Source organism: Silurus aristotelis (genome assembly GCF_946808225.1).
Source record: "Silurus aristotelis genome assembly, chromosome: 11".
Taxonomy (NCBI): Eukaryota; Metazoa; Chordata; class Actinopteri; order Siluriformes; family Siluridae; genus Silurus; species Silurus aristotelis.
Genome location: NC_139584.1, coordinates 29,872,716 through 29,887,715, shown reverse-complemented (window position 1 = coordinate 29,887,715; position 15,000 = coordinate 29,872,716). Strand labels below are relative to the sequence as shown.

Sequence of the window (15,000 nt, the reverse complement as noted above, 5' to 3'; positions counted from 1 at the left end):
GAGAGAACGTGGTGCTGCTGGGAGAAGTGGTGAGTAACAGCACAGGTCACGTGTTTCTCGTCGGATTCCGATCCGATCTGAACCCGAACGTGTCGCTTTCACACAGGATCTGGATAAAGACTGCGATCAGATCCTGCAGCGAGTCTCCATCGAGGAGATCCTGGAGGAGCAGCGGGTGGAGCAGCAGGCCAAGCAGGAGTCTGAGCGTCTGAAGCTGCAGGCGGTGAAGGAGCGAGGGTTATCCCTCCCCAAAACCGACACGCTCGACGATTTCTGAACGCTCTTTTTAAATATGAGCGATTGTGTACAATGCAAAATATCACCGAAAAACACGTGACCTTTTTTTCTTTCTTTTTATTTTTATTAAAGCAGCTGCTCGAATTCCACTGTAAACCGTCCTCCATCTTTATTTTCCTTTTTTATGGAAGCAGGAAATGGGTGATGGACCAAAAAACAAACGAACACGGAAGCGTTTCTGCTCCGTGGCTTTTAGTTTCTACAGAATAAAGTAAACTCAGTGTGGGTTTTTCTGTGTGTGTTTGTGTTGTTGAATAAAATCACCCTGTACAACAGAGAGATTTGTGTTGGATTAAATCGGTTTTGTACGCACCAGACGTCTGGCTCTGATTCATTTGTTTTGGTTTTTTTATTTTTTATTTCTTATTCAGATTTTTTTTATACATCAGTCACGTGGTTTAAAATCAATGGCTTTTCTCTCTGAAACCATCACACGCGCAGTCTCACGTGTTCAGTTTCCGCTGCCGATTTTCTACGACGGGGCTGATTTTTGTTGCAAATCTGAAAAAAAGGACTTGCTGAAGCTCTTCTGAAAAACTCAGGACGGTGTGTTAGGGGGCCACACACCACACGTGTATGGCTTGTATGATGTTGGGGGGAAACATATTCACACGTGATAAGTGCGTCTGTATACATTCGGAATCACAGCTCTAATTCGTGCTCAGGGGGCGTGGCTACGATTAAAAAACAGAAGTCTTTGAAATAAAGGTCAGGGAGTATATATTGTTGACACGTGCTCTGATTTTATAAAGTAACTTGATCTACGTGAGCACTCAGGATGTAATTCCTTTCTCTGTCACACGGCGCCGCCAAACACAAGCTTTCCTGTCATTCACAGCACTTCCGTCATCAAAAACAAATATTATCGTGTTAGAAATCACATCATTTCTGTTGGATAAGTTTGTGTTTACATATTAAAAATATGATCTAAATATAATTTATATATATTTCTACGTGCAGCAACATTACTGACTCGGCCTGCCTGCAGTCCAGATCTTTCACCAAATAAATACATTTGTGTATCATGAAATGTAAAATATGACAAAGAATACCCAGGACCGCTGAGCAGCTAGAAGTCTGTATTCAACACAACATTCCTCTGTCAAAACTGGTCTTTTAATTTCCCAGATATATGCCGTGTTTTTGGTAATAAAAGAGTGTTGATGCTGCACAGGAGAAACGTGACCCTGTCACGTTTTGGGCCGTGTTTCCGCTATTAAATTAAAGAAATCCCTAATTTTTTCAAAATAATTGTGTATTTTCAACATTTGATATTTGAATACAGTTTAGTTGCATTCTACCTTTTTTTTATTTATTTTTTTAACAGTTTACAGTGTCACATTTTTTTTGTTTGTTGTAAATATCTGAAACTTGTTTTTGTTTTCGTTGTATTCATTTCCGAGAGTTTGTAACGCACGTGAATGCACATTGCCCCGTAAACCCTCTCCGAGGAAGAAGCTGACCTTTAGACACACGTCCAGTTCCAGCAGCAGAGCAGTACGGAGAAATGTAAACAGAAACCTGAAATGGAAAGAGTGAAAGGATCAGCGAGGTGGATTCCAGGATCCCAGCGTTTAGATTTCTATAATTCAAGAAGTGAAATGAAAATATAGTAGTGAAAAAGCCGAGGCCACGGTGTGGAGTTCATGTTCTCACTGATCTGATGGACATTTTGTGACAAATACTGAGAACAAATGTAATAAAATTTTCTACTTGTGGTTTTATTTTCAGGTTTCATCCATTTTTTTTATAATATTCAGTAAATAAATGTGGATTTTATGATGTGTTTATTATTTATTGTTTTTTATGCATTAATTGCATAATATTTTTGTACATTTTAATTTTAATTTTCAATTTTAATAAAATGAACTGAAACAGATCCCAGTTCAGTGATGGTGGTGATGGTGGTAGTGTTGTTGTTGTTGTTGGTGGTGGTGATGGTAGTGGTGTTAGTGTTGTTGTTTGTGATGGTAGTGGTGGTAATGGTGGTGTTGGTGGTGGTGATGGTAGTGGTGGTAGTGTTGTTGTTGGTGATGGTTGTGATGGTAGTGGTGGTAATGGTGGTGTTGGTGGTGGTGATGGTAGTGGTGGTAGTGTTGTTGGTGGTGATGGTTGTGATGGTAGTTGTGGTGGTGATGGTAGTGGTGGTGGTGATGGTGGTGTTGTTGTTGGTGATGGTAGTGGTGGTAATGGTGGTGTTGGTGGTGGTGATGGTAGTGGTGGTAGTGTTGTTGTTGGTGATGGTTGTGATGGTAGTGGTGGTAATGGTGGTGTTGGTGGTGGTGATGGTAGTGGTGGTAGTGTTGTTGGTGGTGATGGTTGTGATGGTAGTTGTGGTGGTGATGGTAGTGGTGGTGGTGATGGTGGTGTTGTTGTTGGTGATGGTAGTGGTGGTAATGGTGGTGTTGGTGGTGGTGATGGTAGTGGTGGTAGTGTTGTTGTTGGTGATGGTTGTGATGGTAGTGGTGGTGGTGATGGAAGTGGTGGTAGTGGTGGTAGTGTTGTTGGTGATGGTTGTGATGGTAGTGGTGGTAATGGTGGTGTTGGTGGTGGTGATCGTAGTGGTAATGTTGTTGGTGGTGTTAATGTTGTTTTTGATTAAATATCTCACTGTAGGAATTAGTAGAAGGTGTGGTTTCTGTAACGGTTTCTGACCCACGTGAGCTTTTGAAAGAAAGGTTTCTGTTTAAAGGCAGGAATCTGCACCGGTTCTGGGTTCTGGTTCATGGTTCTATACTGTTGTCCAGGAAGTTCTGGAAGGTTCCTTGAGTGCTGAATGTAATGGAGGCTGGAGGAGACCAGGGGCCCCGAGAGAGAGAGAGAGAGAGAGAGAGAGAGAGAGGGGGGGGGGGGGGGGGGGAGATGGAGAGGGAGCGAGAGGGGGAGAGAGAGAGAGAGAGAGAGAGAGAGAGAGAGAGAGAGAGTTATGAATGTAGTGCACATATCAGATGTCCTGAGGCAGAGGCATGTTTCCTCGTCCTGCGTCACAGCTGCACTGGGACACGCCTTTTCCTCCAGTCCAGGGAGGGAGACACTCGGGTTGCCAGATTGAAACTACGCCTTCTTCACAGCAGTGGCCTGAAAATCGGCACGTGAGTGGAGAACACGTGTCTGTAACTCATAAATTCTCGAATCTGATTGGACAGGAAGAGATTTAATCGAAATGTTACATTATATCAATAATTCTCTTGTATAGATGCATTAGCGTTTCCATAGTAACAGATTGTTCACTGAATCCGGACACTCGGCGTTTACCCATGACGAATATTAAAAACGATGTGGTGCCATTTTTTGTTGTTGTTAGATGTTTATGTGACCTTTAGAGTAAGGAGTCTCCAGTGTCAACGCTTTGTCAGGTTCAGTTTGGGTTCTTCAAAACATAAACGACACGACTTGAGTCTGGTTTCTCTCAAGGTTTCTTCCTCAAAACATCTCAGGGAGTTTTCCTCCACCACAGTCGCCCCAGTCTTCATCATCAGGAATAAACACACATCATTAATGATTTGTTCTGTAAAGCTGTTTTGAGACACTGTCCATTGTGAAAAGCGCAATAGAAATAAACTTGAACTTCACCATTACATCGTTCTGTATATTTCTGGCGCGATCACGAACACTGTGTTTGTTCAGTTCGATGTTATTTGTATACGATTTTAACAAAATACCGTGTCCCACAGCAGAAATTACTTATTTTCATTTTATTGTCATAAATTTGTCACCATAAGTTTGTGAGTATTAGGCTCCTTGAGAAACCTTAAGAAGAACCAGAATGAGAAGCGAAGAGGTCTTTTCACCACAGTTCCATCATTGAGGACTTCACCTGATCACTGATGGAGCCTCGAGAGTAAAACTGTTCTTTGAGATTTCAGTCCTGAGTCATTATATCAGATTGTTTATATTAATTACAGTCCAAATCCATCTTCATGGTTCAACCTGAGACTGATCTTATTGTGCTGCTTCACGTGCGTTGCGTGAACACGCGTGTATTTCTGTTTCACCTCATTTCACACGCACTACAGGGGGACCTCATCAGAATTCTTTGGTGTTTAACGGAAAGATATTTCGATGTAGTTTAAAGAAATTGTGTAACCCTCCTTGTTTGATTTGCTTAATTTTAGAAGAAATAATTGGCAACCCGGGCAGGCACTGCAAAAGAACATGGCAACCTCTGAGCAGCTCCATATGCCATTTATCTGCTGGATCTGGCTGCCATAGGTGGCAGTGTGTGTGCGCGCGCGTGTGTGTGTGTGTGTGAGAGCGTGTGAGTGTGTGTTCGAAAGCCGGTGTGTGTGTGTGTGTGTGTGTGTGTGTGTGTGTGTGTGTGTGTGTGTGTGAACGAGGGAAGCGACTCTGGCTGGGAAAAAAAACGATGGCAAAGTGAAAGCAGAAAGACTCGATCAGCCTGGAGACCAGGAGCGGAGTGAGGAACCAGTGAGGATCTGGGATCAACCTTCCTTTATCCACCTTCTCTTCTTCCTCCTCCTCCTCCACCACCTCCTGTCCTGCTACCTCCTCCTCTTCTTCTTGTTCGTCTCCTTTTTTCTGCCATGCATCATCATCATCATCATCACCACCACCATCACTACCACCACCACTATCACCTTCATCTTCTTCATCATCTTCATTATCTTCATCGGAGGAGGATGTAAACCCCTCGGCCTGCTCTTAAGACTACCATTTGAATGGGCCACCTTTTTTTTTTTGGATTTTTTTCTGACGGTGATGAAGATTGTTTTATGGAGCCCGAGAAACACACACACACTAATGTACAACACACAGCGCGCGCGGCGGACCGGACTGTGCACGAGCGTGAAATGGACAGGATTTAGACTTTAATTCCGCCTCATTTTCTTTCTTTCTTTCTTGTGTGTGTGTGTGTGTGTGTGTGTGTGTGTGTGTTTTGTTGTGCCGAATTGAAGAAAAAGACATAAATTCTGGGCCTGGGGAGGAGCCTCTTCTTCTCTTCTTTCTCTCCTTCTTTCTTTATATAAAATTCCAAAAAGGAGAAAAAAAAAAAGAAAAAAGAAAGAAAATATAAACCTGGACATCATTTTTTCAAAGCATCTTCTGCTTGACTCGGACTGGGCGACCATCAGACCGGAGTCGGATTGTGTGTGTGTGTGTGTGTGTGTGTGTGTGTGTGTGTGTGCGTGCGCGCTTTTTTTGTGGTGGTGGTGGTGGTGTTTTTTTTCTTCTTTTGATGGAGCTAGAGAACATCGTTGCTAACACGGTGCTCCTTAAAGCCAGAGAGGGTAAGTTGAGACATTATGGATCTTTTGTGCAACCCCCCCCAACACACACACACACACACACACACACACACACACACGCGCGCGCGCGATTGTTTGGATGTTAATGGAGCTGTATATGTGTGGTTGTTGGTGTTGTCGGGTTTGCTTTAGTCATGTCACCACACACACACACACACACACACACACACACACACACACACACGGGATGATGTTAATGATAATGATGATGTAGCGTTAAAGTAAGATAAAAGACATGAAAGGAGGCGGCCGCGTGTCTCGGATACACTGTAACACTCCAAAGAAATACATGAAACACCTAAAGGGGGGTGTTACCGCGCGCGTGAGCATTAACCTCAAACGTATTTAACGTGAGGCGTGTTTAACATACCCACGCGCACACACACACACACACACATACAGAGGAGCACAAACAAATTTGAGCATATAAGCTATATACATTATGTGTGTATCTGTATAAGTGTGTGTGTGTGTGTGTGTGTGTGTGTGTGTGTGTGCGGTTCATTTTCTATGTGAGTGTGTTACACAAATGGCAGCTGCACGCCGCTACCTTTACTTCACTTCCTCACACATTCCCACAACCTCATTACATTACATTACTTAACATAACATGGCCTCCTGTGTGTGTGTGTGTGTGTGTGTGTGTGTGTGTGTGTGTGTGTGTGTGCGCGTGCTGTGTTTTCACTGTACTCACTCATGTCATGAAGACCATCACTAAAGCCACAATAACCACAACTTCACATCATGCCATCAACGAGCAGCAACGGAGAGAGTATATACCTTTACACGTTTCACACGTTTCACACGTGCCCGTGTGAATGTTAAAACGCTAAGGCGTTGTGGAGACATGTTAGCACGCTTGTCTGATCTGATTGGCTGATGCCACAGTGATTGATAAGAACAGAATAACATTGACACGTTAAACACGTTTCAGAGCGCTAGATGGACGTTAGACATCTTAAGCGTAACAACTAAAAATAAGAACATAAATAGCAGTTAAGCAGAACCCTGACGTTTTAATGTGAGGCCTACAAGGTACAGCGTTAGAACGAAAGTTGGTAACGTGTTAGCACGCTAATCGTGTTAGATGTCAAAAAAACCTTAAACGTTAGTAGACAGAGGACTTCCTGTAAGGTGGTTTTAACGGAAAAAAATGACAGAAACTAATTAAAAAAAGACAGGGCTGACGTTTTGCTGTAATGTGTTAGCATGCTAAGTCGGTTGGAAATAAGAAATGTGCTAGCATTACAGACCGGCTTTATATATTAGCATGATAAACAGGGCTTTGTGGGGAGTGGTAATATCTTCTACACTTCTGTTGGTTATCACTTCAAGTGTTCAGTCATAAATCGGGTTTACATGTTAGCATGCTAATCAAATGAACGATTATTACAGATCCGGTTTGCATCTTAGCATATTAGCTAATTGTAGGGGGTTTAACTGGTGTGTGTGAATGGAGTAAAAAAATTCCAGTTAAAAACATAAACATGTTGGTTGTTTGTGATTTCAGGTGTTTTGTTGTTGACCAGTTTAGCGTATTAGCATGCTAGGATGTAAAACTCTTCTCACGGTTGTTTACGTGTAAAATGTACTGAAATGTGATTGTAAGTGATGCAGCGTGGCGACGCTGGATTGGTTATATGGCGTGTTAGCGTTACCTTGTGAGAAAAAGAAAGAGAAGTAGGCTGATGTTTCACAGTGAGGAACAGAGATATAGAGACGATATAATATATATATATATATATACAAGTGGTGGTTTCAAAGTTTGGAGATTCGCTCTGCTTACAAGAAAGTGCTTTATTTCTCTCTGTTTCCACACGATCACCTTCATAATAGTCTCATTGCACAGCAATACAGCCTCTCAGTGTTCTTCTAGAATGGTGGATCTTCATCTTAGGGAAGAGGGCGAAGTCCACAGGAGCCAAATTTGGAGCCAGAGTTGGGTGGGTGCGGAAGTGAGAACATGTTGTTTCGAGAAAGAAACTTACGTGTTAGAAAAGCTCGTGACAGGGTGCACACGTGGTCACAATCGCACACGTGGTAATGCACATGGTCAGAACAGCACCAGTTGCACAGCTTCTGACAGTGGTGGGCCATACATTTGGTTCCTGGGCCTTCAGTGAGGACGTACCCGACTTAATCCACCTCTTAATACCACCAATATCACATCGCAATTATAGAAACCATCAATACAATACAAAACCACAATATGACAACACGTGGCGTATAGAGGTGAAAACCATTTTACTAAAGAAAGAAACCCAGTTAAGACTTCAAACCTCTACACTACAACCACAACTGTGCACCTACAACATCTGGAGCAGTTCTCAATCAATATTTGTCTAATAACATGACATTAAAATCTAAATAAAACACAACCTACTCACCAGAGATGCAGACTCATAATCTGCAGCGCCCCCCAGAGGCTGTAATCCAGTGGTACCGCTCGTATTCACTGGTCTGGAAGTGGAGAACAAACCCTTTCCCTGGCTGAGACACGCTATCTAGCTTCAAGGTTGGCAGACCTCCTCACCATGTCTAGCTTTTCTTCAAAATGTATTATAGCACACTGACTTGTTGAAGGTCGGTGCTCTCTGTGACTGTGCGTGCAGCCTCGTGCTGCAATCTGTTGGTGTGTTACAAAGTCTTGAAGCTTTTTGTTACTATTTTGTATTAGCATGCTAATCTGGTTGGATGTAAAAAACGCTGCGCTGCTCGTGTGATGTTTGACGTGTTATAGTGTTATGATACGGTTATATCTTCTGCTGTAGACCAGGTTTATAAGTTAGCATGCTAGGTTGCTGTAATAGTTTTATAGTGTTAGTGTAATAAATAGTGTGTAATATATATGGACACCTGACTTTTCCATTCATATGCATTTCTTTTCAAAACTGTGACCACAAAGTTGGAGGCACGCAGTGGTATTAAACATCTTTGGATGAAAGGTTCCTTTCACTTGAACTAGGAGATCCAAACCTGTTCCAGCATGACAATGCCCCTGCCCACAAAGCCAGAACATCTCCATGAATGAATGAATACCGACTGCACCCCAGGCCTCCTCACCTTCTCACCTACATCAGTACTGGACTCGACTAACACCCTTGTGGATGAAGGAGCACAAATTTGCACAAAATCTAGTGGAATATCTTCCCAGAAAAGTGGAGCTCAATATAACAGCAACTGAGGATTAAACGTGGAATCTTATGCTCAGGTGTCCACAAACTTTTGTCCGTACGCAGTCTATGTACACGATAAACAGCGAGCGCTGATGTTTTGAGGTCAGCGAGGTCTACAAGGTTGCGCTGGTTTTGTGTACGTGTTCACGTCCTATCAGATCTCTCTATCAGAACGTGCTGATGTTCGTAGTATAAATACCAGCCTCGTCGAGGATGATGTGGTGAAAAGAATCTTCAGGCTGTATCTGATTCTTCATGGCTTCCTGTTGATTTGGTCATTTCCTGTGTTTTTGGTTAAGATTTTTTAACCTCATTAAAAAGTTTATGTATTAAAGCAGGATTTCCAGCATTGTTCTAGCAGGATATAATAAAGACGAGAAGATCAAGAATAAACATTCTTCTGATGCGGGATTTCACTTTTTCAAATAAATGGAGTAAGAAATGAGTAACGAATAAAACATGACACATGGTACGTTTCATGAGATGTGGCTGGAAGTTCAGGTGTGAATAGTGGATTGTGATTGGCTGAAGGAGTTCAGGTGTGAATAGCGGATTGTAATTGGCTGGAAGTTCAGGTGTGAATAGTGGATTGCGATTGGCTAGAGGTTCAGGTGTGAATAGTGGATTGTGATTGGCTGGAAGGAGATCAGGTGTGAATAGTGGATTGTGATTGGCTGAAGGAGTTCAGCTGTGAATAGTGGATTGTGATTGGCTGAAGAAGTTCAGGTGTGAACAGTGGATTGTGATTGGCTGAAGGAGTTAAGCTGTGAATAGTGGATTGTGATTGGCTGAAGAAGTTCAGGTGTGAACAGTGGATTGTGATTGGCTGGAGGTTCAGGTGTGAGTTCAGAGCGTTGAACACGCAGGTTGTTTGCATTTGTCAGTTGAATCTAAATGAAATGTTTATGATCACCTGTAACCATAGTTACCTCCAGTTGCAGTTCCATCCAGAGTAAGACAGCGATTGTACACGTTTCCTAATGACCTCACTGGGGATTTTGCATGTGGTGGAACATCTATGGTGGATACGAGAATTGTTTTTTAAATAAACGGCTCAAGAACTATTTGACGAACTGGAGGTCCAAAGGTTTAAATGAGAAACAGCAGCAGGAGCTAAACTCCACCAGCTTCATTATTAGTAGAGACGCAGCACAGGCTCCATCTTTCAATCTCATGGAAATAAATCTAATCTTCTGGCACTACTTTATCTCTGTGCGTGTGATTCGGAGCAGCAGAAATGTAGATGTAACGAGACGTGTATAAAAGTGCACAACAGAAATGAAGCGTAATTGTGAACCATTTTGTCAGTTTTGTTCTGCAAACAACAATAAGAGCTTTAACGCCTTAATGCTGGGAAGTGATCATTCTTCACGTCCACATCTACACCTGGTTTATCACCCTGTAGGTGACTTCTGACCAGTCAGGTCTAAAAATGTAAAAAGATCTTGCTGGTTAAATTTTGAGGTAGAATTTAGTTTTCTGTAAAGCCTGAGACTGGAGATTTCTAGGAGATTATAATACATCATGCAACTATAGACATAAATGAAGATGTAAATAAAGAAAGAAAGCGGATGGAGAAAGTTGGGATGCGTTCGGAGGAGGTCCGTGCGAGTCTGTGCTTCATTTTTACGCACTTGTAGTCGTGGGAAACAGATTCCAAGGAGCAGTGGGAAAAAAAAAGTTGGCCGAGCCAGAATCACATCAGTCTTCCTGTCTGGAACGAAGGAAGGAAGGAGAAGTAATCGGCGGAGGAATTGGAGGAGGAACGACAGGCTGTGGACGCCAGCACTTAGCATTCTGTGTTCCTTTCTTCTTTTTGAAAAGATTGATGTTGGGAAACGGCACTGAACTGCTTTTAAGGTTTAAAAACACACAGGGTTTTGGCTGCTGCGAAGGAAAGTAAGCCGTGTTTCGTTTAGTGCTACACTGAAATTATCTTTAACGCAGTTACTGAACTTCTTACCGCATTTTAAAGGAATGTTTTGGACAAACATGCTCACACGGCTGAGCGTTCCAAAAAAACTGTGGCTGCAGGAGAAACCCAAGCGCTCGTTACAATACTCTGAATTTCAAGAATGAAATGTTCAAGATTGGAAATTTCCATGGGAATTACCGGAATAAACCGGGAATTTACAAAATTGCAGTTTAGCCTGTAGCAGGGAACTTTAATGTAGTTGGAAGAAATCATGCAGGATAATTTTGGTTTCAGTTGAATTTCTGTGCTGCACATTCGTCAATCACATGCACTTTACATGCACTGCGCATTCCTTCATAATATAACACACATTTCTTGAATCTTGCACACAAAATAATGTCAAAAAATGTCCGTCTTGGGAACTTTTCACGTTAATTACAGAAATACTACAAAAATATTACATAAAACTTCCTTTAAAGCGATTATACAACAGTTGTACAACAAATCATTATATTTATGTTTGTATATGATACAATAATATCTCCAAATTTTGTGATTTATTTACCATGAATTCCCATAAAATCCTGTTTCCAACTTGGAATATTTCCAAAATTCCCCAGATGAAATTCCCATGGAAGGTTTCCTGAAAGTTGGCAACCCTGTTTGTTCCTAAACGTTTTGAATGGAACCTGATCTAAAGGTCAGCGAGAACCTCAGATGCAGCTTCCACCACCCTCACACTACTCATTCACTTCCCAGAATCCTCCTGGGTGCCAGACACGGCTCTACACATTCAGTTCTGGTTGTTCTTTGTCGTTGCTCATTAGCTCAGAGTTTAGCATAAACTGGCAGGGTCTGACAGATGCTTTATACATACAGAGGCCCGGAGCAGGACGCTAACGTTTAGCCGTAGCTGGAGAATTCTGTGGGTCGAGTCTTTAAACTCATTGAGGAATGGCTGGGGTCCAGTTGTTTTTCTTTCTTTTAACTTCCCTGGAATGCTGAACGAACCTGATGAGGTTCTGATGGGCTCATGCCAGAGACCGTGCTGTATATTCAACTCGGTCCTCCTGTGTTTCCTCATTGGAAAAATATACCTAGCTATAAAAAAAACAAAACAAAAAACTTATGTTTATGTGGTAGCCATAGCTACCAAATACAACCGTAGCTAAACGCCACTAGCTTTTTCTTCTTTTATGTTATTTCAGGCTGCACATCAAAAATTAAAGTGATATTTTGACATTTCGAATGATAAAATAAATTGTAAGGAGCAGCAATTTTTTTTATGAATCTTCCAATCAAACCCTGAGGTAATGGAGCAAGTTCACACACTCCTCATTTGTAAGTTTGCTAGCAGATTTAGCATTTCAATCTCAAGCTAGCATTAATACAATCTCAAGCTTTACAATCTCAAGCTAGCATTCACTCTCATCATACAACTTATAAATTATTGGAAAACAGCAACCAGTGCTTAGTATAGCTAGGTCTTTAGTTGCCATGGCTACCACACAGAAGTTCTAATGCGTCAGCTGCACTTGCTACCTACAAAATATCACATAGATTGCCATCGCATCCATCCCAAAAAATCTCAAACTCAGACAGAAAGGTGAAAAATTAAAGTCTAGACTTTCCATGTTATAAACCACTGATTCAGCACTTTTTACATCTTTATATTTCAGACATCTTTACCAGAACTTTACCAACGCATCAAGATTTTTTTTTGTGTGTTTTTACGTATTTTCAGTCTCACTTTCACGCTGACTGTGTCTGTCTATTGTTAAATAAATGGCTGCTAGCGAATTAGCATGCTAGTTAGCAAGCCAGTTTCACTTTGGCTAGTTTGTAGAATATGAAGAGCTGATTTTCAGATAAACTGTTTGGTGTTTTGTCATAACTGAAAATGTTACATTTTTCTATTTGTTTTTGGCCAAATAATTTCTTTCCATAGTTAGCATGTAGGCATTAGCATTAGCAAATAGTATTGTGCTAATAATGTTGAATTATTATTGAAGTTTGTGTTTGTGTGTTTTGGGCCCAGTTTAGAGACAGTTTGTGTTGCATTCTTTGTGTGTGTGTGTGTGTGTGTGTGTGTGTGTGTGTGGTTGACTGCACCGACAGCTTGTCTGCAGCTTGATGCTTCATTCACATGGTTTGTGTCAGCAAACTTGTGTGTGCGTGTGTATTATTCATCAGTTTGTTGATCGCGCTGCCTTTTTAAACTGAAAATGAGGCACACGCAGCCTCTTCGTTCCAAATGTCCGTTGCTCAGTGTATAACAGGAAGAGCACAGTTTACAAGCTACGCTGTGTGTTTACACGGCCGAAGCCACGCTTCCGAAATCACTCGAGGACTCGGCCCTGCGCCGCGGCGGCTCCAAACCAAATAAAGAGCTCATCAGCTTTGCCCATTACTCCCCCACCTGGAGAAACGTTTGGCCGCCGATGCGAGCACTGGCTGCTGTCATCTATTTCACTTTGGATATCGCAATTATTTAAGAACTTTTTAACAGCTAAAAATGTTACAATACGAAAATTCAACTATACGATAGCATATCTCAGGATGATCTTGATGTTCCACATAAGTTCCTCTCGTTTTTAACTTTATTAGTTTGTTTGCTAACCAGATGCTAGGTATTTAGCTAGGTAATTAGCAAGATAATCAGTAGATGCTAGTCAGGGCTAGACGGTTGGATAAACGAGCTAGTTAGCAAAAAGTCAGAGATGCTAACTCTTCAGTCACAAAATCTTCAGAGTCTCAAAATCGCCTCCAGCTAGTTTATTGAGGTAGCTAGTTAGCGAGCTAACCGGCTGCACAGAATGCAAAATTAAAGGATAAAAAAATTTTTTTTTTACATAATTTATGTTTTAAGTAATTTACCAGTACACCTAAAGCCCATGTTGAAGTTCTGGATAATTTTGTCTCGTTTTTTGGTGCTGGTCTTGGTTGGAGAATTTAATAATAAATAAGGGACAACATTATCCTGAACATAAACATTTACCTCATATGTGCTATTTTTCAATCATACAGGCAAAAAATCGAAATAGCTTGCAAACCTGGCTAGAAGCTGGTGTTTGTACAATATAGACACAAAACTATGAATATATGAATATTGCCCTGATTTGATGTGAAAATACAAAGAAAATAATCTGAAAAATAAAAATAAAGAAGAATCTGCAGTAATTACAAATTTCTAGTATTCTGGTACCTTAAGTTCTTCAGACTTTGTAGTTCGAGTAGCTTGCTAACATGCTAGCTCAGTAACTAGCAGCTGGTTTAATGACAGTGTAGGAATTTATAACTCCATATTTACTTTTTCAGGAAAAATACCTGCGAGGAGTCTGTGGTATTAGTAAAAACAACCCCTCACGAGTGGAAAGTTGCGTCACACCTGCACCTGTGTGTTTTCCCAGAAAATTCCAAACCACTGAATCACACTTCTGATGAGATTTTTTTAGTCGGTTACAAGGCGTGACAGAACATTCCAGATTTCTGTTACATTTTAACCTGTAACACCTGTGCTAGCGCTAAGTGTAATTACAGATTTACAGAGATTTATATCAGTCATTTGTGCTGAAATCTGAGGTAAATGTTGATATCCCTGATGTTGGGGTCTTGTGGAAATTAGTGCTAGTGAAATTAAGAATTAATTTCTGAGGTAAATGTTAATATTCCTGATAATTTGGTCTCATTTTTCGATCTCACTATTTCTGTAGATTGTCCAATAACCAGCTGCTAGCTTTTTGTTTTAGCTAGGGTTTAAATAAAAAAGGAAAGAAAAAGAAAGTTAAAAAAGGAATTTTAAACAAATAACAAATGGAGTTATAGACATTTTAAATGTACAGTGGAATTTATCCACATTTTTGAGGTAAATGTTGATTTTCCTGATTTCCTGTTTCTTGTTTATTGTCATTTTTGCTGCCACTACTTGGTTTAATACCCAGAAGCTATGTATTTAGCTAGCTTTTTAGAACGCTTGTTTAACTTTGTAGCCGGTATAATTGTACAAAATAATCTGTGAACACATCTGAAGTAAATGTTGGTGTGTCTACTACTTATGATTACTGGTGATTCTGTCTCATTTTTACTTCACTACATTGTTAGATGGTTTGATGAGCTGCCTCTAGTTATTTAGCTTGCATGTATAACTACATAGATCATAGAGCTGAAAGGAACACAGGCTAAAACAATGAGTAAATGAAGAAAAAGATGGTTATAGTGTTATTTTATCTGTACAGAGAAAGTTATCCACATTTCCGAGGTAAATACTGATTTCCTCGTTGGAGATTAGAAAGTCTGTAGAACTGAAAGAAAATTAAGAGTGCAAATAAAATCGTTAAACAACATT

The 15,000-nt window shown here is 40.9% G+C and overlaps 2 protein-coding genes and 1 long non-coding RNA gene across 4 annotated transcripts in view; all 3 read left to right on the top strand.

Annotated features, from left to right (window-relative positions):
• The window catches only part of lsm1 (LSM1, U6 small nuclear RNA associated), a gene marked incomplete at its 5' end in the record, with an annotated part of 2,870 nt that extends 2,261 nt beyond the window's left edge, over window positions 1-609 (top strand). Inside the window, 2 exons of the mRNA XM_083555155.1 lie at window positions 1-29; window positions 107-609. The exon at window positions 1-29 is cut by the window's left edge and continues 87 nt beyond it. Coding sequence (XP_083411281.1) covers window positions 1-29; window positions 107-277 — 200 coding nt within the window. The remainder of the gene's footprint in view (window positions 30-106) is intronic.
• The window catches only part of grk5l (G protein-coupled receptor kinase 5 like), a 53,430-nt gene that overhangs the window by 2,451 nt on the left and 35,979 nt on the right, over window positions 1-15,000 (top strand). The window contains exon 2 of one of the 2 annotated variants that reach the window (XM_083554288.1): window positions 4,561-5,546. In XM_083554288.1, coding sequence (XP_083410414.1) covers window positions 5,495-5,546 — 52 coding nt within the window. In that variant the 5' untranslated portion in view covers window positions 4,561-5,494. Of the gene's footprint in view, window positions 1-4,441; window positions 5,547-15,000 lie in introns of those variants that run through there. The other variant, XM_083554287.1, reaches the window with a different exon arrangement.
• LOC310733252 lies at window positions 7,344-10,181 on the top strand. Its single transcript, XR_014535674.1, has 2 exons — window positions 7,344-9,241; window positions 9,280-10,181. It is a non-coding gene; the product is annotated as an uncharacterized lncRNA (long non-coding RNA).